The sequence below is a fragment of the Podarcis melisellensis genome, assembly GCF_964234715.1.
Source record: "Podarcis melisellensis genome assembly, chromosome: 1".
In the NCBI taxonomy this organism is placed as follows: domain Eukaryota; kingdom Metazoa; phylum Chordata; class Lepidosauria; order Squamata; family Lacertidae; genus Podarcis; species Podarcis melisellensis.
Window position 1 is genome coordinate 49,046,616 of NC_138528.1, and position 24,105 is coordinate 49,070,720.

At 42.3% G+C, this 24,105-nt stretch overlaps 1 protein-coding gene and 1 long non-coding RNA gene across 5 annotated transcripts in view; one reads left to right on the forward strand and one right to left on the reverse strand.

Moving 5' to 3' along the window:
* Nucleotides 1–2,564: 2,564 nt before the first annotated feature.
* The window catches only part of SPI1 (Spi-1 proto-oncogene), a 28,013-nt gene continuing 6,472 nt past the window's right edge, over nt 2,565–24,105 (forward strand). For 2 of the 4 annotated variants that reach the window (XM_081902384.1, XM_081902385.1), the window contains exons 1-2: nt 2,565–2,907; nt 17,497–17,590. In XM_081902384.1, coding sequence (XP_081758510.1) covers nt 2,863–2,907; nt 17,497–17,590 — 139 coding nt within the window. In that variant the 5' untranslated portion in view covers nt 2,565–2,862. The remainder of the gene's footprint in view (nt 2,908–17,496; nt 17,591–24,105) is intronic. The other 2 variants (XM_081902383.1, XM_081902382.1) reach the window with 2 other exon arrangements.
* LOC309364870 overlaps nt 8,614–24,105 on the reverse strand; it is a 28,065-nt gene continuing 12,573 nt past the window's right edge. The window contains exon 3 of the long non-coding RNA XR_014165899.1: nt 8,614–8,831. This is a non-coding gene — a long non-coding RNA (uncharacterized lncRNA). The remainder of the gene's footprint in view (nt 8,832–24,105) is intronic.

The following is a 24,105-nucleotide window of genomic DNA, read 5'->3' on the forward strand; positions in this document are numbered from 1 at the left end:
ATGTCAGCAACCAGTTCCCCTTTAGAATGCCTTAGAACATCCTTTCTCCATCTTGGTTCCCACTGGAAATTTTGGACGACAACTTCCAGTAGCCCCAGTCTGCATGCGCAGCACAACATCGTGGGCATTCTAGAAAAATAACATGGTGGCTGCAAGGAAGCAGCCAATGATATCAGCTGCTACCACTGGGAAAAAGTAATTCCCACTGCTGAGTAACCTATTTATGTGCATAAATGGGCGACAAAAAACCCTCATGCAGACTCATTCATCACTCATGGCATACGTTTTGAATAGTTTCCATGTTAATTCTTTTCATTCAGAAGAAATGAATGTGCACAACTGCTAGCACTAAAAATTTCTCAGGGCAGAACCTGATCTCTCTACCTAATAATAATAATAATTTATTATTTATACCCCGCCACTCTGGGCGGCTTCCAACAAAACACTAAAATACAATAACCTATTAAACATTAAAAGCTTCCCTAAACAGGTCTGCCTTCAGATGTCTTCTAAAAGTTTGGTAATTATTTTTCTCTTTGACATCTGGTGGGAGGGTGTTCCACAGGGCGGGTGCCACTACCGAGAAGGCCCTCTGCCTAGTTCCCTGTAACTTGGCTTCTCACAGCGAGGGAACCGCCAGAAGGCCCTCGGCGCTGGACCTCAGAGTCTGGGCAGAACGATGGAGGTACCTGAAACTTCTTTAGATACACCAGCATGCACTGTAGCCAGCAGTGATTCGTGGGTTGGCACAAGCAGGGCACTTGTCTTCCCAACACTGAGTGTCAGTGCTGCATACCAAGAGCAGTAGGGGCAAGGCACAGGGGGCTCAGTGTGGCACAGTGGCAGGAGTGATAGACTGGCTCTGCCATTGCCCCTGCACCAGGCAGAGCTCCCTGTGCCTCACCACCCTCCTTTTGGGTAAGCAGCAGCGATGATTGCCGCCAGGAAGCCAGATAGGCAAAGCCACCCTACCTGTGCCACCCCACTGACCACTGCTGACTGCAACCATTGAGGTGGACCGAGGAAAGGTTTATCTGTATTGGTCTCAACTGATTTGTAATCAGAAGGAACTATTGTATGGTGTGAAATGTACCAGAAGAAACACTTCCTTTGATAGCCAATTACATCTTTTCTTTCATGCACACCATCGCTCTGTCTCTGACCAGGATCTGCTTATGTATTCAGCTGGTCGCTTCCATAACAAGACTGCAATCTCTTTTCAGATGTGAAATTGCTTCTTCTCCTGGAAGATTTGTTTTTCCACTTAGTTGCATTATTCAGGATACAGAGAGTAGGAATTTGATGAACATACTGGAATATACTGAAGAATCTCAGCCAGAAACACTAGGAGTCAGTTTCTCTCACTTACTCATAGTTACTAACAGGTTTTGTATGTTGAAGTTAGAATCCTAAAAGGGATAATTTTCAGTGCAGGAAGGAGATAAAGGCATATGGGAGAAATGTGCCCCCCCCCAAAAAAAATATTTAATGCATTATCTGAGGAAGAAACACAAAAGATCTAAAGGTATCCTCAAAAGTTTGCATATGTAAAGGCATGACAACGTCACTGATTTAAACTGGTTTAACAGTAATTCTCACTTCCTATGGAATTATGGGAGCCTGGGAATGGTAGTTCTGTGAAGGAGAACCAGTGCTTTTTTCTGGGGGGGGGGGTCGCAGGGGTATGCATATCCCTAAACATCTTGTGAATCTTTGCACTTTTGTCCATTTACCTTATTTATTTTTCCTGATTTGAAATATAAAATGGTGATTTTCTTGAGTCAAAATGAGAGTACCCCTAAACATTTTTTTAAGTAATAAAAAAGCACTGAGGAGAATTACGATTTTTAACAGATTTCAGTATCCCAAGCTGTCCCCACCCCCTTTTGGGGGATAGCGTGGGGAGGGAAACCATGACAGTTGAGATGGCATAATTCAATATATACTCGCAGTGTAAACAGATAAGGTCTCACTCTTCATGGCTGTCCATTACGATTATGCAAGTTTCCCTCACCATTGTTTGTTAGCTCCCCGAGGAATATTTATTGGTGGATGGTCATATAAATTTAATCAATAAATATTCAATAATATTATTCAAATGGTTCCTAACAGGGCCTCGCAGACCCAAGGCCTCTTTCCAGGTCTTAATACACGGTATGATAAATGTTAATTACCCATTCACTAAGTTTCTTTCTAAATTCTTCCACAATTTTAGATCACATTTTCTGTCTTTTATCACCCTGGCAGAACAGAATCAGAAAAACGGGTCCATGTTCCTGAATGTGTCCTATAGACAGTTGTCACAAATGACAGCCTGCCTAACCTGGTTAATCTGGAGAGAAGTGCAAATATCACAACATAAACTCATCATGGTTTCATCTAGAAATGTTATCTATCTGTACCAAGTTGCTAGTTCTTGCCTGGACTGGGCAATAATGTTTGCTGTTGGTTATGAAGCAAGTACCCGATCAGGCTGGCGACAGACTTCCTGTTAACAACACCACAACTCCTTAAATGTAATTTATGCAAACTGGTTGAAAGGCCGGGTTTTGTTCTGATGTCACACTGGGCTACAACAGCTCAAGGGCTATCTCCATCCTACAGATATGTAGTGAAATCAGGAACTTCAGATACGTTGAAGGGAAGAACTCACCTCCAGACCTTTTGAGGGAAAGTATGAAAACTAATTAGGGTCCTTCCTGTCCTGAGGTCAATCACTGCAAAGGGCCTTCAAGGAGTTCTGTTTTAATTTTAAAAACAGGATCGATGTTTTAATTTTTATTTATTTTTATTTTGTTTGATGTCTTTTTACAAAGCTGGATAACTGAAATTAGAAAATTAGTTCACAAAGAAGTTGACTGAATGTTGCAAACTTGCAAGATGGAAGGATTTTCCCTCATTTCCCCTGTGAGTATATGGCATTAATTCCAGTTTTGTGTCTTTGGCTTTGCCAACAGACTGCAAAAAAAATAATGTATGATTTGTTGTTGAAAAAATGCCGCTCTTTTGTTATTTATAATACTAGAAAGTTTTCTGCTGGCTCGTGGGTGTATAAAATTAGTGATTTGTTATTTAATGAATGGATGGGAAGTTAGCATTTCCCCTCTGCTTCTTTTATCTTTTCTGTCTTTCAGTGATATGACCCCATACAGTATTATTTTATGGGTCTAATAAGCCAGCAGGCATCTAGGGGGGAAAAAACTTGGCTTTGTGGTTGACTGTTGGGTTTTGTGTGATACTGTAGGTATATTGTAATCTATAGCTAAATATAGGTTTTGGTGTTACCATACAGTATGGTTTTAGGCGACAAGGGAGAAAACAAAATACAAAGGAAAGAGAGTTATGTTCTATGCATTTTAGGATTGTCCTCTCTTTTTAGGGACTGTATTTTCTTGTCAGTATCCGGATATTTCAGAGGAATTTCATATCTTTGTTTAGAACTCTTAGCTGTTACATTAAACAGAAGCAAAATCTCTTGAGCTCATCTGGTTTTCCCAACTCCTCCATCTTAAATGAGACAAAGGGGCAAGACCTTCCTGCTTAGGTTGATCAGATGGAATGTTCAGGGGATAAAAACTATTCTCTCTCTTTCCCCTCCTGCAAACTGAAGCATTCATTAATATTTTACTATATGCTTGTTCCAATATTCTTGGTCGTTTTTATTTTTATTTATGTTAATTAGTATCAAATTAATAATTCATTTGGTTGGCATTTATAGTTTTCTAAGCACACAAATGCTGTCTTATATATTTGGAGTAGATTTCATCCATGCTTGGAAAACTGGCAGGCCAGAAGTCCACTGAAATACGACCCATTGCTAAATATGTTTTCTCAGAAATACGTCTTTCTTGATCAAGTGGGACTTCCTTGTAAAAATATTTAGGTTTGTAGAATTTAAACAAATGCATATTTAATTTCAAAGGTGCCAATGAATCTTGCTTAACTGTGTAGGAGTACATATTAGGAAAAACAAGATAAGCAAATTTGATTTTTTTTTCCTTATCACCTGACATATGGCTGTGTGGTTGAGCAGGGCAGGCACGTTTTCAGTTGCACTTTAGGATGCAGTGAAAGTAAGTAGAATACTAAATAATTTTGGATGTATCTTCATCAACATCACCATCACCATCACCACTGTAAAGTAGTTAGACTATGTAGAATACTAAATTATTTGGCATATAGTTAAATGCATTTGCAAAACCACCACTTAATAAGTCAATATGAACTACTTTGCATTATCTCAGGCTACTATTTTTGCACACTTAGAAGGAAGCCTCACTAAAATAAGTGGGCTTAACTTCTGAATAACCATGTGTAGGTTTGCATTGTAAAGTACTTTTATTGCAGAAGATTCTACAGGTTAATATATCTCATTGCACTATTTGCCAGGATGGGAATACTCCATGAATACCGAGAGCCAACAAAACATATACCTAATACTCTGTGTTGCTGGTTTACTTGCCTACTTGGTCTTTTTTTATCGAGCATTCACCCTGATTTGTTTGGACAGATTTTGCATTGAAGTTATACCGCACCACTGTGGTTGTTTGTAAACTTACTTTATTTAACTTTGCTGTTCATGGAGCATTCATTAAGACTTGCTTGTGCACTGCAATTATCCCACACTTTCTGGTGCATTTTCCTATCACTTTTCTCATCACAAAAGTTCATGTTTGTTTTTGGTTTGGGTTTTTAAAAAGGCACTACATACACCATATTTGTGCAGCATCTGATTTAATCATACCCACAAAATAGTGGCAGTTTGGAAGTGACCTTTGAGTATTTTCACAAAGGATGCTTGGACTGCAATTGTATGTACACTTATTTGGGAGTAGGTTCTATTCTATTCAGTGTTATCAGGTTGCTGTAACTGCTTTGTAATGCGGCATGTGCCACTTATGAATGGCACACAAAATATGTGGCATGACTTTTGAAAATAAAATGTACATTCTAGTCAACGTCATGGGCAAATGTCCCACCCTGGACTCCTCCTTTGGAAGGGTTTGATAGAAATTTGATAAATAATAATTTTTAAAAGTTCAAGCCATTCCTTGCTAAAAAGAAAAAGTTACAGAATGCTGAAAAATTAAATAATGCTTACTCAGTTTGAAAATGCCAAATTGTGGATAGTCACGAGTGCCAGTTGTGAGAGCTTCCCATGGAATGAGAATTGCACATTGGGATTTTCCTGATTTAAAGATGATTGGAGTTATATTCTGATGAGAAGTTATCTATAATTCATAATCCCCAGCATCTTGTAGCTTTGCATGTATTTGCCTTAGGTTGGGGTTGCAAATTCTTGTGTGTGTGTTTGTGTCCACGTCGGATAAGGCAATATCCTGTTTAACAGGATGTAACCAGAAGCAGTCATGGGGGTATATGATATAACCCTTTCCAGTTAAGTGTTACTAAAGTTGCAGCCCTATGGACACTTACCAGAAAGCCGGGCCAGCTCAAAACATATCACCACTAGAGGCAGGACAGCAAATTACACTCTCCCCCAGGTCAAAGAAGTTAATAATACAGAAAGTTAAGAACCTAAAAGAAACCTGCTGGATCAGGCCAGTGGCCCATCCAGTCCAGCATCATATTCTCACAGTGGAAACAGCACTCGGCTTACCTGCGATTCCCAGCAACTGGTCTTCAGAGGCATAATGCCTCTGACAGTGGAGGTCAAGCATAGGCATTGATCCCCTTATACAGTGGCACCTCTGGTTACGAACTTAATTTGTTCCAGAGGTCCGTTCTTAACCTGAAACCATTCTTAAACTGAGGTACCACTTTAGCTAATTGGGCCTTCCGCTGCCGCCATGCTGCCACCGCAAGATTTCTGTTCTCATCCTGAGTTAAAGTTCTTAACCTGAGGTACTACTTCTGGGTTAGCGGTGTCTGTAACCCAAGGTGTTTGTAACCCGAGGTACCACTGTACTGCATGAATTTTTATAATCCTTTTTTTAAGCCATCCAAAATGGTGGCCATTACTGCCTTCTGAGGGAGCAAGTTCCATAGTAATTGCGTGCTACGTGAAGAAGAGCTTTCTTTTATCTGTCATGAATCGTCCTACATTCAGAATCATTGGATGTCTATGACTTCTAGTGTTGTGAGAAAGGGAGAAAAAGCTTCTAGACCCACTTTTTCCATGCTATGGGTGGCCAATTTATTTTTTCATCTGAGGCAGAGAATTCCACAAGCACGTTTCCCTGGCAATAAAAATGACCATGTCTGAAATCTTAAAAATTGCTATCCTTTCATGATATCCAGAAGGTAGCTGCCCAACTTTGATCTTCGGTAGGTTTAACCCTGCTGGAAAGTAAGTTCCACTGAAGTCACTGTAACTTACTTCTGAGTAAAAATGCATACACTTGGACTGAAGCTGCCAAGGCAGGTTTCATGATGTGCCATACAATTTTTTAGCTCCCTCTAAAGATTAAGCATGTTTCTGTGCACTTTTTAAATGTATTTTTTGTTGTTGTTGTCATAGGGGTGTTTAAGTGGTTCTATGTGCACATACATGTAGAAATGTTATGAGAGAATTGTCAGTTTGCATAACTCCTCCTGGGGAGATACATTTTTAGAACCCTAAATATTTGTTGAAACCTGTTCACAGATTTTCACTGGAAATGGGACGTGGACAACCAATTTCCATGTAGCTCCACTTTGGCTAAAAGTTGGGAAACAAATGTAACCAACAAATAAAACAAAGCATCTGAAAAAGCAAGCTTGTTTTTGATTTTGCAATGAAACTCCTGTTTTGGTGCTAGTTGAGGGAACAAAAGTCTTTTTCTTTTTCTTTTTATAACCGTTTCAGTCTTTAAAAAAGGGATGCATAAGAGAGCGAGGGCAAGGGAAGGCCCATAAATTGTTCTCCACAATCCCGAGGGTATCTTTTTTGACGTAGATAAGGTACTACAGGAAAGGACAGGATAAAGCACTTGAGGCTTCTCTGTGGGAGGGGGGGTAGGGATTTGACTCTTGCACCTTTAACAATTGAATGACAAGCTATACCTGCTGAAATCCCATCTTTTACACAACTATTAAAAGTGCAGGACCTCTGTCCTCTTTTTCCCCTGGCCACCCTAGTCGCCAATAATACATAGGTGCAAACCCGGCCTTTCCAAATTGCTGCAGCCCCAATAAAATGACAAGCTCCAAGCTTTCTGCCATAGAAATGCAAGGTTAATCCTACAGGCCTAGTGTAAAGCAACCCCATGGTATATGAGCGCAAGAGTGGTTCTGCGTATTCCACTACCAGTTGGCCGACACAGCTGACAGAACAGATACCCTTGTTGAAGTAGCGTAGATAATATAGTTGACTGGAGTCTTTTGGGGTGGGGTCCTGCCTTTTCCAGGGATATTCCCCACACTCCCACTTTTATTAGGACATGAATATCTTCGTTTCCCCAGGACAGCCCATCTATTTGTCATTAGACCTTACGAGGGTCCTTTGCCACCCCACCTGTCAATGATTAGGGCCAGGCTAAGTAAGTAAGGTGACTGGCCACAAGCCACACATTTTGAGGTACCGTTAAATAGCAGTGACTAGTCAATAGGAACATAGGAAGCCGCCTTGTTCTGAGTGAGTCCACTGGTCCACCTAGCTCACTGTTGGCTACACTGACTGGTATCTCCTCCAGGATTTCAGGAAGGAGTCTTGCCCAGCCCTACCTTGGAGATGCTGGGCTGGTAAAGGTAAAGGACCCCTGACAGTTAAGTCCAGTCACGAACGACTCTGGGGCTTTACTGGCCGAGGGAGTGGACGTTTGTCCACAGACAGATTTTCCGGGTCATGTGGCCAGCATGACTAAGCTGCTTCTGGCGAAACCAGAGCAGCGCACGGAAATGCCGTTTACCTTCCCGCTGGAGTGGTACCTATTTATCTACTTGCACTTTGATGTGCTTTTGAACTGCTAGGTTGGCAGGAGCTGGGACTGAGCACTGGGAGCTCACCCCATTGCAGGGATTCGAACCGCCGACCTTCCGATCGGCAAGCCCAAGGCTCAGTGGTTTAGACCACAGCGCCACCCACTGCGCTGGTACATCCTCCTAATTATTTAAGTTTATGTAGTACTATATTTTAACACCATTGTATGTGACATTTGGCTTTCCCCTGTCAGGCACCAAAATGCCTTGGCCAGACTGTGGTTGGGTCACAAACCAGAGTAGTCGCTCAGTGTTAAAAAACAGTATTGCCAGCAAAGCTCCCCAGGCTTCTCCTCATCTGCCTTCTCATTTGTCTTTCACTGTTTAGTTAATAACTTATTTGTTCACTGGGGCTTTTTAAAAAACACCAAGCAGAAGTTGCTTCCCTTGTTCTGCTGCTATTTAAATGTTACTTATACTTTTTAAAATTTTGCTTCAGTTAATTTTTTATTTTCCTTTATTTTTATTTTATGTATTGTTTTTATTGCAGAGCTTAATGGTTGGTTGCACGTTGCCCTTTGGCAACTTCTTGGGAAGATGATTTTGTACCTATCATGCAAATGAAATCTAACTAATGTTTTTGGCTTCATCACTGAATCCTACCTTTCCCTGAGAAGATGTTTGGAAGTGCTGCTCCTGCAGTCAATATCACATTCTCAAAATGTAAGACTTAGCAGGGAAGAAAGAAATTCAGGACGAATGATGAGAGATGTGCATAATAAATAAATAATAACCAGAAGCCAGGGAGGTTGATATGCTCCGAGAAGGAACATTTAATATGATCTTCTAATCCTTTCTAAAAACCATACAGTTATTTTGTAATTCTTTCCAAGGAAATGATGTTAGGTCTGTCCGTTAAACCAGCCTCAGCTGTGCATCACAGGGAGTCATGTTGGGTATTTCTGAATCATCTGCCAGAGAAAATTCATATCATAATTTAAAATAGCAAGATTAAAATGTGGTGCATTTATGGAGGAATTGGAATTGGCTGTATCTGGAGATGGACAAATCTCTCAGGTTCAAGTTCTCCAAGTTTCTCATTTTTCAGTTTTTGATTCAGTTCTCAACATTTCTGCAACAATGTGTAAATTTAAATTTTTCATGTAAATTTAAATTTTTCATCAGCAAATCTTAGTGCAAATTTCTCCCAATAAACCTATTTTTGTATGCAGTTTTGACTAATATACAAATTTGTGCAAGCAATTTCCCCTAATATAATGCATTTTGTATTCTTCTTTCACTAATATATGCATTTTATGCACACTTTATCCTGGTAAGGTAAAGGTAAAGGGACCCCTGACCATTAGGTCCAGTCGTGACCGACTCTGGGATTGCGGCGCTCATCTTGCTTTATTGGCCGAGGGAGCCGGAGTACAGTTTCTGGGTCATGTGGCCAGCATGACTAAGCCGCTTCTGGTGAACCAGAGCAGTGCATGGAAACTCCGTTTACCTTCCCACTGGAGTGGTACCTATTTATCTACTTGCACCTTGACGTGCTTTCGAACTGCTAGGTTGGCAGGAGCAGGGACCAAGCAACAGGAGCTCACCCTGTCGCAGGGATTAGAACCACCGACCTTCTGATCGGCAAGTCCTAGGCTCTGTGGTTTAACCCACAGCGCCACTCGCGTCCTTACTTTATCCTGGTATATACACTTATTAGTTCAGATTCGTTTCCTGGAGAACCTCATTACAAATCTGAAGACGTGTGAATTTTGAATGGTAGTTGTGTTTCAGTTTGCATATTATTGTTATTTTATATGGTAGGTTCACCTTTAGATGTGAACAGAATCAATTTTCTCCCCAGCTGTATCAGAGGTTGCATAAGTCATATATTGTTGCCACTCACTGTCTCCCATAGTTATGATCTTGACTAACGTTCAGATTGTGCCCTAAAAAAGTCTTCTATATTACAATTTCTCTAAGTGCATAACAACTGACCTGCAGACAGATACTCTTTAAAAACATACAGTCACAAGTCATTCTCGTAGCTATTGGGGGCAGGGAGCTAGCTGGGGTTTTTTTGCCCCGGGTGAAGTCTCCAGAGGGGCACCCTTGAGGCTCCCAGCCTGTGTAAACAAATCTGCATGGGTATGTGTACCAAATTGGGTATCTGACCCGGGTAAAATAAAGCCTAGTTTCGCCCGTGCACAACATAATATGGGATTCCTGTCTGATAGTTTAAGGACTACCAACTTAGAATAGTGGTAGAACAACTAATGCCAAAAATAAAGTGAATCTGTACTATAATGATTTATGCACTGATGTGAATCTAGGAGATTTATGCAGCATGCAATAGAGCTAATTCTGTGGGGAGGGGCTCGGCGCTCCTGAAAACAGGATTGACATCAAAATAATAACTCCCAATTGTACATAAGAAAATAGGAGCCTAGGAAGAGACCTTCTGGATCAGACCAAAGGCCTATCTACGTACTCTAGCATTCAATTCTTGCAATAGTCAACCAGAAGTTTACTGTCTCATGATTAACAGCCATTGAGAGCCTTTTCCTCCATAAATGTGTCCAACAATCTTTTAAAGCCATCCATCATGGCAGCTGTGTCTACAGTCTTGTATTCTTGTAGCTCTGTAATCTGGTGTATGAACTTAAAAGGCTCCTTCAGCAACAGCTAGGATGTTCTCACTGAGTAACCTCCCAGCTCGCACTGTCATGGGGTTCCAGTATGAACTTTTTACAGAGTCACTTGCATTCCAGTTCATTTCCTTGCCAGAATGGCTGCTTGTGCTGTTAATAAGGCTTACGATGAAAGAAAGAAACCTACAAGATGGTTAAGCGTTTCACCTTAACTCTGCTTCTTAATGACAACAGGGTCATATGATTTACTTTACTATTTGTCACTGTAATGTACTTTATGGGGGAAATACAAGCAGACCCCACCAAGACTAGAAATATAAGCAAAGAATCGGGGGGGGGGCAGAATGCAGGAAGCACAGTTGGTGCAACAGTTCAAAGCAAAAAACCACATCAAGCATTACTTTCTTTCTTTTTTGCATTAGAGAAAGTAAAATCACATGGACTTTAAAAAACTATTATATGCTTTCTTGTGATCTGAATAAGAACTGATATTTAGTTTATGGTAGGAAATGGCTGTCGATCTGCAAGGACCAAATACACCATAAATACATATTTGTGTTTAATATGCATATTTTTTAAAATGCAAACAGCCACTGGCAGGAGCCCGGCAGATAAATGGTTGAGACTGCAGCATATGTGGAGGGAGTGTTTAATTTTTTCCTGCCCTCTTGTTATTCAGATGAAAACTGATCTTCCAAAACTGCATTTGCATTGGGATGGAAGCTCACATGCTTCTCTGTATGCAAGAACCCTGCTGAATCAGACCAAAGGTCCATTTAGTCAAGAATCCTGTTTTCTAACAGTAGTCAAACATGCCTCTTGGAAGTTGTGGTGGGACTATATTCTATCCCTATGTGTAAGCATAGGAAATGTTGTGGCACTTTGGGGGAAGAGCCATAGCTGAGTGGCTCTGGTCATGTGCCCCTCTTGTGTCTTGTCTTGGAGTGTTTTGGAGTGTTGCCAACTCTTCTCCAGCCTGGTAACTGGAGCCAAAGCCTCCATAAGGTACAGGAAGTTTCAAATGTAGTGTAATATACATAAAAGTGGCACCCAAAGGCTGCCCACCCACCCATGGTTTCAGAGGTATCATTTTCCAGGAGTCTAGATGTTCAGGGTGTGTGAACGCCTGCTGGTTTCTGCCTGTCCACCAGCTGGCACAGATATGGTCCTGTCAGCAAGGCCTTGTGCTGCCTTCGGGGTTTGTTTCCTCAGCTTGTTACAAGGTTGCCCAATGAGAAAACAGACTTTTCCCCAGCGCATTTCCTGAGCTCCTAGTGAAGGCGTGAGAAGCCTCCATCTGGATGAGCCCATAGTCCACAAAGACTGGCCACAAGACCAGAGAGAGGAAACAGCAGGCAACTTTCAGATCCCTTTCTGACTTACAGTTCTTTGAAACGCACATAGGCTTTTCTTTTCTTGGCATTATAAACACAAATGTTGAATGGAAAAAACCTAAGTGGCGACTTGCAGGAGGGTTTTCAGGGCAGACTTTGTATCACCCAACCTCTCCAGTTGTACCTATTTGATTGCCATTGCATCTGCTATCTAACTTCAGTGGTGAGTAGCACGTTCTTAGCGTTTATTTGCAGGGCTTTACTGTCACATTCTTAGGCTGAAGGCGCCTCTTCTTGCACAAAAGGAGTGCGTGCTGCTGACCCACACCTGCAAAAACATGTGACTCACCAAGCCAAATACTGCAATGTACTGTGGTCCACCAGGTGTTAAGCAACCTTCCTGCTTACACAGTCTTAGTCAGACAGCATGCACAGGTGGTTTCTTGAGCTCCCTGTTGGGTGCTGTGCATGGACTGATGGCCTCTATTCCTCTTGTTTGGTCATGATTTGTACATGCCCACTTTAGTGCCTGTCACTGCAATCTGATTGAGCCATGGAGCTATGAATAAAAATCCCACTTCAAAACTGCAGAAAAATGCTCAGGGCCTCTAAATAACTCTTTTCTCCTAAAATTACATAGTTACTTTGGACTGGAAGGCTGTAAATTAAGTTTCTGTTTTGGTTCTAAGACCATGTATCATTTTAAAGTCTTAGACTGGTATATCACACTGAAATTACACAGAGGGTGCTAAGGAGATCCACTTTTGTGATACCCCAGAGGGCTCTTCTGAAAAATACCAGACACAGGTCAGTTGGAAGCTTATAGTTTCAAGGCACGAGCTGCTTAATCCATGTGCAGAATGGCTTCTTCACAACTGCTGCGTACTTAGGAAGCCCAGCTGATCTTTCTATATTGAACAGGTTCTTGGAAGCATCTTGTAGACAAAGTCTAGGAAAGCCATGTCAATGCCAGTGCTTGAGCATGCTGGCTGGGCTGAAAGGGACTGCAGCCAAGCTACTTGGAGCACCTCTAGTTGTCCCTTTTATTGTGTGGGGGCGGACCATGTGGATCAGCCCCACCTCCCTGCAGAGGGGAAAGGTCATTAAAAAGTCTAGTTGCACCAGGAAGCGATCTGACCATGGCATTTCTTTGTTATGCTAGAACTTAGTATCAGATCACCCACTTCCACAGAGGGAAACACCAGATCTAAGGCATGTCCACGGTAATGAGCCAGGCCAAACTTATTCTGGGACAGCCTCATGGAGGCCTTGCTTTCCAGAAAATCGTGAGCGGCCCCTTGTGAGGTTGTGTTGGCATAGATGTTCTAGAGCATGAGACATCATTCGCTAGGTGTTGTGGAAGTAAATTCCTCTGTCACATCATTGTAACTAACTGACAAAGCCAATTCTTGTTCAATGTACAAAGTCATGAATGAAGGATGGTCAGGGTGGGGTAGACAACAATGCGAACAAATAAGGACAAGAAAGAGGTAAAGAGGCAAAAAGCTAACAGAGCAACTGCAATAAACAGGGTCAAGAAGCGAAAACAGGAGACCAGAGGCAGGGCATATCTGGAGGGATGAGGGTGGGATGGCTCCTCCCCCCTGTTTCATGCTATAAAAGCAGCCCCTCACCCTCAAACAGTGGCAAGCAAGCTCAGATGGAGACAGGGCCATCAGACAGACGTAGACAAAGGCAGAACAAAAAGGCTGGAAAGAATCTGCAGCTGCTGCCTGTGCCACTTCCAGGGATAGCAGAAGATGCAGATCCATTCCAGCCTTTTTGTTCTGCCTGTGTCTTCTTCCCTGTGAGTCATGCTAGGTGAAGGAGCTGGGTTGCTGCTCCATACTCTGTCCTCCTCACCATGATTATCAGGTTGTTGTTGTTGTTTTTTACAAAAAACTTTGTCAGGTGGTCTAAGGCAGGGGTGCCCAAACATTTTTAAAAGAGGGCCAAGATTTGATGAAGTGCACATGTGTGAGGGCCGACCAAAGTTGCTGAGCTTTTTTTAAGCCCCCAAAACGGACTTTGGACATGCCTGGTCTAAGGCCAGGGTGAAAAGGTGTTTCTTCAGGTGAAAACTACATAATGAGGATGCCAGACACACTTCTGTGGGGAGCAAATTCTACACCTTAGAGGCGATGACAGAGAATGCCCCCTCCTGGACTGCTACCCCCCCCCCCCAGCTTCTAAGGGTGGTAAAATGATCAAGGCGGGCCCCCTCTGCCTCCCTGAGCCTCTAAATGCTTATAGTTTCTTATTGATCGACAATTGGGTTGGGGGATGCACATCATGAGATTAAATTCCCCTTCCTACATGATACAGGGAGTTTCAAGAGGGAAGAAAGAGGAAAGAGCACCTTTCCCACCCTCTAGGACTTCCCTTTCCACACTACATAGAAATAAATCAAAAACTCAGATTCAGGGCTGACACTAACAGTCACAAACCTGAGTCCCAAACCCAAAACAGTCCCCAAACAGTCCCAAACCAAGGCAGAAGAGGTTTCAGAGCAGGGGTAGGGAAAAAAGTATGTTCCCCCACTCTCTTTTCTAAAACTTTTTTGCCCCTCTGCAAATATCCAACAGTCCTTCAAAGTTGCTGTTCCACGATGACTGGATCCTGTTAGCGTCTGGGAAGTACATTGATATATTTTGTGGTATTTTGTGGTTCCCCTTTGTGTGCGTTTGCAATATCCTATCATTTTGTTAGCCTTTTATGTTACTGTATCTCCTTTTTAAATTTTTGCTTTTTAATAACTTACTTGGAGTGTCTATTGCTCCCACACAAACATCCTTTTTTCAGCCTTTGTTCACTTGCCTTCTATGGAGAAATCTAGATATTGTCATCATCATCATTTATTTATTTTTATGCTGCCCATCTAACTGGGTTGCCCCAGCCACTCTAGGCAGCTTCCAACAAATTAAAACATCAAACACAGTAAAACATCAAAAAACTTCTCTTACAATCATCAACATCCAACGTTTCCTGTGTTTTCTCTGAAGTGTGTCAATTATTTTTCCACACAATACAATTGCATCACCAGCCTGTCCAGTGTGGGCTGGGAAATATACATCTCAGGGCTTCTGTGCCTTTAATTTAATATCTCCTGTTTGCAGGTCTAACCTTGCAATTGCGTCTCCTGCAGAGAATTTCTTACAGATAGCTTCCTGTAATTACTCCAGAATCCATTCCCAGAGGGGAGGCTTTGAAAACTGCTTTCTTCTCAGTTTTCTCTTTTTGTTTTTCCTCACATAAAGCAGAACTACACTGTAAAAAACACACAAAAAGTTGACAAGGAAAGCAGTTATAAAGACCTCCCCTCTATATAAGAACAGAAATGACTTTGCTTCAAGTAACAGAGGTCATTCAAGAGCAAATGAGACCCTATTCTTCATTAATCCCACCCAGCCACAATCAACACCAACCATCAATCAATAGGAAATCTAAAACAGGCAGGACCTGCAGGAAACTGTCTTGTTTCAGGCTAGACCCAGACTGGTGAGGATCCACAGCAAGGTGTGCAGGCAGTCCAGAGACTGAGTATACAGGAAGCAGTGCAAGCAAAGTCAAGAGCCATCTCAGTCTGGTCACACAGAGGTAGTAGTTCAATCAAGGGTCCATAAACAGTAGGTCAAGCTAAGGGTCCAAGAGGAAGGCACGGGGTTGATGGGAATACAATGTTCCAGGTTACTCAAATGCTGGATCTAGACACATCAAAGAAGCATTTCAGTTAAACACGTTGCAAACTTTGCATGAGAAATCAGGTTAGCAAAAACAGAACTCCATAGTACCATCTGGTGCCACAAGCACTTTTTCTTTGCCAGTGCAGCTGAATCCCAAGACTTGTATTGAGGCTTTTAAGACAGAGCCCAACCCGGAGCCCAGCTAAAGCTCAAGTTTTCTGCAGAAAGCCCTCCTTATGAGGAGCCTTTTACTCACAAGGAGTCCTTCTGTGCAACTGAGCACTTCTCATTACTGTGAGGACCTCGGTGTGCCTCTTGAGATGCTATTGCTCTTGGGGGATATTCTGTCTCTGCTTCATAAGAGGAGGCATCTAGTGTGAGCATGACAGGCAATGATCTTTGGCTGAATGGAATTTAGAAGTGAGCAGATATAATAGAGGGCTTGGGGGCATGGAGAAAGTCACTGCTGGATAATAAAACTCCATTCAAAGTGTATTGCAGGGCCTCCGTTTTAATTTCACTCTCAATTTTGGAAAAGCAATACCTCAACAACATTAAAGAGCTCTAACATGGGTGTAACCAAACTGCTATACAGACGCATAGTATACACTGTTACTCATTGCATACGTAATACCAAATCTATTTATCTATCATTAATTCTGGTGAGAGCTAAAGCCATAAACTGAAGATTTTTGCTGTATACCCAATGTGGGCATTTGTATGCTATTCTTGTTTTCATAATTTGAAAGCTACAGTGTTTCCAGATCAGTAAAAAATGTCCTTAAAAAACTTGTAGCAGGTAAATATAGAAATCAGTTTCATAATATTCACAATATTCCAAGCCTTTCTATAACTATTGAAAAATGCTACATTTCTGCATTCAGCTTCTAACTTTTAGTTTAGACTAATTTAGCAGCTCTAATAAAATTGCTCAGTAAAGAAAGGTTTTCCATTGCCAAGCATCTGAACAGTAATACTGTTGGGTTATTTCAAAATCTTTGTTGAATTCTGAACTAAGTCCATGCCAATTTTGCATGGACAAGATATTGCAATATTTAAAATGGAAAGAGAATTGGAGCATTGAAAAGAGACTTGCAGAAGAGCTAAAATTTTGTGGTTGTTACAAACATAAATCATATTACAAAACCAAACACTGTTTGGGAATTGTGTCTTACTGGGCAGAAAGTCCCAGAAAACACATCCTGTGACAATTAGCTGTCTACAGAAGCACTAGGGCCAAATTTCAAAATATTCAGAGAAATGCAATGCACTGACTGAAGGATCAAATTTGCAAATGCAGAAAATGAAATGGTTTCATTCATCCATTCTTTTTTATTCTCTGCCATCTCAAAAATGTTTCCCCAAAAGTTGAAAGCCAGTTCGAATCCTATGTTTCTAAGAATGTCCTGTTTCCATGAAGTGAAAGATAACACGAGCTTTTTGCTGTTGTGTTTTATTGGCATAAGAATAAGGAGATCTACAGGTGCTCTGGCAAACTGGGCTGGGACAATCCCCCAATATACTTCCATGGTCTGATTTACTCATTAACCCTCTGCATCTGTAATACCAAACTGCTTTTTAATTTTAGCTTGGATTCTGTAATCTCCCTAATGATGTTATAGTTTGTATCGTTGTACCCTTCTGATTGTGGTGATGATACATATTCTGCCCCCTACTGTATTTCTCCCTACTAATATCACTCTTGTGCTGGATCCCTAAAAATTGCTGATATGCCCCAGCTAAGGCTCTCAGCTATTCTAAGGTCTAAACACATGGGAGAGATAATGTTTTAATGCTTTCCAAACACTGCTTCAATACATTCTCCACCATTCATGTTAATATGTATTGTTCCAGCCGACATACATTTCTGCAGTGTTTTGATCTTCCCCAATCCTATCCTTTTTGACTGGCAGTGGACATAATGTTTGTCTTTGAATGCTCATGTCCAACAATTCCTCCCTCTTGCAGCCCTCTGAAGATCTGATATCCTATGAGTCAGACATCTACAGGCAGTCCCATGACAGTTACCAGTATCTGAACAGTGATGCAGATAGTCATGGAGGTAAGTGAGCTGTAAGACTAGAAGACTAGAGTGATGGGTTTGGGGACATTTGGAGGAGGAATGATGTGTCTTGTCTATTAAGCACATTTTTCAGTAATGATGTTTCATATGCTTTATTCTAGCACTGCTACTTAGTTAAAGTAATTCCAGACCACCTGGATTACATTAAAGAACACAAGCAACTTTCAGGAAGTAGTTAACTGTTGCACCATCATCTCATAGACCAGGTGCAGGGAATCTTTAGTCCTCCAGATGTTGCAAAACTACAACTCTCATCAACCCCAGTTAGTATGTTCAATGTGACTAGGAATGATTTGAGTTATACATCAGCAATGTCTAGGGAGTCAAACGTTTCCTGCTCCAGTCATAGACTATAAGCTAGATTGTTTGCTTATTTTCATTGCAGCTCCCACAATACAATATATTGGTGACAAGGGATTATTTGCTGTAAAGCAAACATCCCCAAAATCGGCCCTCCATATGTTTTGGGACGACAACTCCCATCATCCCTAGCTAATACGACCAATGTTCAGGGATGATGGGAATTGTTGTCCAAAAATATCTGGAGGACTGAGTTTGGGGATGCCTGCTGTAAAGGCACCTCTGGAATTGTTAGAACAACATTCTGAAGTCAGACTAAAGCTGCTTACACACAAAGTTTTATTCTAGAATCCATGGAGTCCAAGTACTTATTTTTTTTCTAGTCCACACAGTCTAGATCTATTGCAGGCATGGCCAAACTTGGCCCTCCAGATGTTTTGGGACTACAATTCCCATCATCCCTGACCACTGGTCCTGTTAGTTAGGGATGATGGGAGTTGTAGTCCCGAAGCATCTGGAGGGCCAAGTTTGGCCATGCCTGATCTATTGTATATATTTTTGCCCTTGAAAAGCACATACTGAGAAATTATTAAAACTGATTCTGTATTACTTAGCAGTGTATCCATTTGAAAACCACAATAGGGGGCGTATCCACACCTGTCCAATGGCATTGTTGGTGTATACCAAGATCACAATCACCACTTCCTTCTTTATTCACCTGGGGCATGTTCAGGGAGGAAAAGATGTGGATATTCTAATCAAGGGGAGAATTTTCAAAGGTGTATCAAGAAGCCATAACCATCCTTGTAGATGGCAGATCTAGACTCAATCTAGATTGAAAGCAGCATGTTGAGGACGAACAGGAATGATACCGGATTGAGAAAAACTACCGTATTTTTCGCACCATAGGGCGCACTGGACCATAGGGCGCACCCAGTTTTTAGGGGGGGAAATCAAGAAAAAAATATTTCCCCCCCCCAGCCCCAAAGAGCAGCGTACAGGGTGCGCACAACCTCTCCCTGCCGGAGGGGTTGCGCGCAGCTATGGAGCAAGCCAAGTTTTGGCTTCCCCTTTAGCCCCACGCAGCCTCTCCTTGCCGGGAGACGCTGCGCAGGGCTAAAGAAGCCATAGCCCCGTGCAGCCTCTCCTTGCGGAGGGGTTGCGCACAGCTATGAAAGAAGGCAAGGCAGCGAGCGGGATGGATCCCGCTCACTGTTTTGCCTTCCCCTTTAGCCCCGTGCAGCCTCTCCTTGCCGGGAGATGCTGCACAGGGCTTCCCTGGCTTTTCTGGGAGGTGGGGGAAGGGACTGATGCGGCCAGTCAGTCCCTTCTCCCTCCTGTGGAAAAGCCTGCAAGAGCGCACGGAGCTTGTGTGCGGCTTTTGGGGGCTTTTCCCGCCTGCCTCCCCCCCTGCATTCGCTCCATAGGACGCACACACATTTTCCCTTGCTTTTTAGGAGGGGAAAAGTGTGTCCTATGGTGCGAAAAATACGGTACATTTTGTGTGTGTGCTACAAATGGATTAGTGTGACTGCAGCCTATGTCTGTTAGGAAGGAAGGGAAGTGTTCCCCCCGCCATCTCCACTATGACTAAAATGGCTGCATTAAGCAATATTTAAAGTGAGTAGGCCAGCTTCTTGTGACTATTCTCCTGAGTGGCTTTCCTGTTTCCAATAAGCTAATGAATGCTATTTCTTAGGAAGAAAAAAAAATGCCCTCTTTGGCATTCCCCTCCACAAAACTGTAACTTTATTAAGAGGGAGAACAGAACTCAATCAACTAGAGTTGACCCCACCATCTTGTTCCCTACTATGTTCCTCCACTCCAATGGAGGACACAATCACATAGAGGATAAGAGAGTGAAAAGGGCTAAAGTGGTGCCCAAACATTTGCCATTGCTAGTTCCCTTTACAGAGCCTTCACAACACAATTTTATTTACTGAAGAATCTATATATTGCCTTTCAAAAGAGAATTTTCTCAAGGTGGCTTGCAATTAATAGAAACATCTAAAACTGATTTCTAAAAATATTTAACTTAAAACAACAGCATATAACACATTCTGATCAGCCAAAAAGCTTTACATTGTTTTAATACAGATAAAAGACATATCAAATCCCACCTCATCATTTCAACTGAATTGAAATAAAAAAGGCATTTCAAACCCACTTAAAAGCGAACAGAGATGAAGCACACATTTCTAAACTGGCAAAAATAGCTAGATAGCCAACCATCTAATATGCAGATTGTTGTTGTATCTAATACTCAGATGGTGGTGGTGGTGTCTAAAATTTCTTGGCCTTGTGAAATAATACAGGTCTTCCCCTTATAGACGAGAATAGGGAATGGAGCTCTAAATCATGGGCTGTTTCCCCATTCCTGCTAAGGAATAATGCATGTGTCTACAAAAAAGAGCAATCTCTTAATTTAGGTGTTCCTGGACTACAACTCCCATCATCTTTGACCCTGTTGGTCATACTGGCTAGGGTTGATGTGCATTGGAGTCCAACAGCATCTGGAGGGACGCAAGTTCATCATCCCTGCCTTAATTGGTTCATCTTTAGCTGTCAGACTAAAATGGGTTTATCTGCACACTGTTATCCTCATTGTCAGGAGTCAAGCGTAGGTTAGCAATAAACACCTGGTGTCAGTGAAGTTAACTTTTTATTCAAAGAAGCCAAAACAGCACAGGCCAAGTGATCACAGCAACTCTTCCCAGTAGGTATTGCCCCAGTGAGGCAATTGCGAGGACTGAAGGTCCCTGCCTTCCCACAGCTGCCTAAGTCCCCTCCTCTCCTGCATTTTCCCCAAGCAGTCATAAATTGCGACTGTGTACAACCAATCTCTTTTCATTTCTCTGCGTGTTCTAGGACACCAAGGGGAAGAGGAGCTTGTTGAGGCAGGAGGGGGAGACTCTCTGGCTTCTTCAGCAGCTGCCTCATCGCTGCCTCTTGGCCCTCATCCACTTCTGCCTCTGAGCCTGGACTGCTCTCTGCCACAGACCCTTCCTGCTCACTAAACCCTGTTGCCCCTTCAGCTTCTGACACCTCCTCCTTCCAGTCTTCTTCTGACCACTCATCATTGTCCCCCAACCAGTCCCCTAGTTCTGAGCCTTCTTTCCTTGGGGTTCCCTTGGGGGTTCCCCAGCTGGTGTCTCCCACCATTCCTTTGTATCCAGTCAGCCCATAAGACTGATGTGTACAGGCACATGAATATATGAACCTTCTTAAGTGCATGGAATAAAACCCTGCCTCAGGAACACTTTTCATTTTAATATTTGCACAGAAGGAATGCTACAATAAAGTAGCTCTCTTAGGGGACAAGGGACAACTACATGGCAGTAAAGAATGTCCCCAAATTTCAAGGCTCAGTCACTTGTCATTTGCAGTTTTCTTTCTTTAGGACCGAAAAAACCCTACCCTGAGGTTTAGGGTGCTTTTTCATCCAAGGTAATATAATTTTGTTCTAGACAAAACAAACTAACAAAAACACACACCCTGACCCAGATAGGCAACAATGAGTGCCCAGATTTCAGATTTTTCTGGAAGACACAAAGGTGCCCGGGACAAAAACAAATCCCAAGAAACCTACTGATTTTTGTCACTGGAGTGTTCCCCACCCCACCCCAACCACAGCCAATGGAAAGTATAGAAAAACAATTGATGGGAATTCTCAGACAAACTTAATGTTTTCTGCCACCACACATGTGGATTTGTTTTGAGACATTTTACTGTCTCTACTGATGCATTTAATTTGACTTAGGGTAGTAAAATGTCCTCAAACACTGTTTGTGTAAAATATTTTGCCCTGCTTAAGAGGCAAGATTTATATACTGCCACTTAGCAAAGCTTCTGAGGGGCTTACCCACACATCCACACACCCCAACTCCAATCTCCTTTGCCCAGAACAGTTGCCCTGTTAATTAACACATGGGAGAAACAAGCCACCTGAGCTGTTCTCTTGTCAAATAACTATGATATACGCAGAGGAACTAGACTTCTTTGAAGAAAGAGAAAAGAGAAAGGTCCATGCTAATTTGTATTTTTCTCTTTTGTTGTTGTTCTTTCTCTTCCCACTTTCTGTATCCTTCAGTCTCTCCTCTTGGGTTAAATCTTGTTACTACTGTCAATATGAAAATCTGACCAACTTTTGTTTGAAGTTCCAAAGAAGGAAGGAAGTGGGTTACAGAAACACCCCGCGTGTAGCAGTCACCTAGAAAGAGGGAGGAGTAGGCCACAAAGAATTTTGCCGATCATACCTGACAAAAGTCACATTTTGATTTTGGATTGTTTTGTAAAAATACTGTGTTAAAGTTTGATGAAATCAAGAGTGAAATATAAGAAATATGGATGATTTCTGGGTAGCGAGTAGCTAAAAGACAGAAACATGTAAAAGTCCTCCCGTATGAATGATTTTCTGTGTTGCTGCGGGCACACTGTACCTTTAAAGCACATTCAGAACACATCAATTATGGGCGCTGCAGTTTGTTAAGGGTTGCTGAGATTTTTAATTCTCTGAGGGGTAAATTACACTGCCCAGAATTCTTTGAGGGGAAGAATGGGCTTCAAACGTACAGTGTGTACACATCTGAAGTGGGGAGCAAATATACCACCACTCTACCCCATGGGTAGAGATAGAGGAAGTGGGTCTTGCCCTTCCTTTAACCTTTCACTACATTAGACAAACACTTTCCATGTCTCTACAGCAAACAATTCTCTCACATCCTCTTTCATTTCACATGACATTTCTCAGAATGACTCTGGCATTTAAAAGCCACCCAACTTGTACGGATATTTCACTGGAGAACAAACAAACAAAAACTTCACCCTTTCTCCACACCATCTTTAGAGCTGGACATAGGAACCAACTTCTAGAGGCTGTAGGGGCTTCAGCCCCCACAATAAAATATTTGAGGGAGCTGGGCCCCCCACAAAGTTGATGGGCATTGCCATTCAAATAGTGTGAGTGTGTATCATGTGATTGATTATGTGGGGCAGGGCTTACCTGGGCCCCCACAATATTTTATTCAAGTTGGCACCCCTGGAGCTAGGAGCGAGGGAAAACAGACAACCACCACCACTGAACATTTGTGAATTGCAAAGAATGTGTAGGAGTGTAAGTGTCATAGCTTAGTAGCAAAACACATTTGCATGCACAGGGAGTTTCAGATTCAGTCCCTAACATCTCCAGTTGGAAGGATCTCGGGACTGGAGGGGTGGGAAAGAACCAGAACATTCATTTGGGTTTGGAAATGAATCAGGATCCAGCAAAGATAATAAAGTACTGGCATAACATGTTTCTAACACCCGATCTGTTAGCATGCTGAAGTTTCCAACCAACTCAAATTTCTGTACCATTTTCAAAGGCAGTCCAAGTGAATAACACCAACCAGAAGGTTACAAGGTCATGGCTCACTGAAGCCAGGCTCTCTCTGTCTAGATCAGGGGTCGTCAACCTTTTTATACCTACCACCCACTGATGCATCTTTCTTGATAGTAAAATTTCCTTACTGCTCACCAGTGCTTGATGGAAGGAGGATTCAACTTGTGGCGTAGAACCCCCTACCGCCCACCTAGAATCCTGAAAGGCCCACTAGTGGGCGGTAGGGACCAGGTTGACAAGCCCTGGTCTAGATTGGTCTATAATTGGCATACCACCCTAAGCCAATGAAAGTGTTCTGAGCCTTCTTGTGTCTCTAGGGACCAAGCAGCTCCAGACTATGAAACTCCTTCCTTAAACATGAAACCCCCTCTAATATGTTGTACACCACCCAACCAGGCAGACAGATCACACAGTTATGGCACCTATACATTGTCTTGGGTTTTGCCATCACCTAATCCATTACCATGGGCAAGAACTGATTTAGCACCCGACCTGAGTGGAATGAAAAAGAGAGATAAGTGTCATCCATCTACACAAGACAGTGCATTCCAAATTGATGGATCAAAACTGAGATCCAGGCACTGAGTGCTTGTCGTGCTGCTCCCTGTACTTGCTTGGGCCTACCAAACAAGGATTGATCCAGTGGCGGACGATGGTGAGCCTTTTAAATGTCCAACAATGCTCCAGAGTGGCACTTTATCAGGGCACTGTGGGGAATTTTAAGTGGAGAGCAGCTCACAGCTGCCTGCTGATGATTGCAGTGCTGTTGTTCACTGCCAACAGTAAGTCGCACACGCACAAATGACTCATTGCT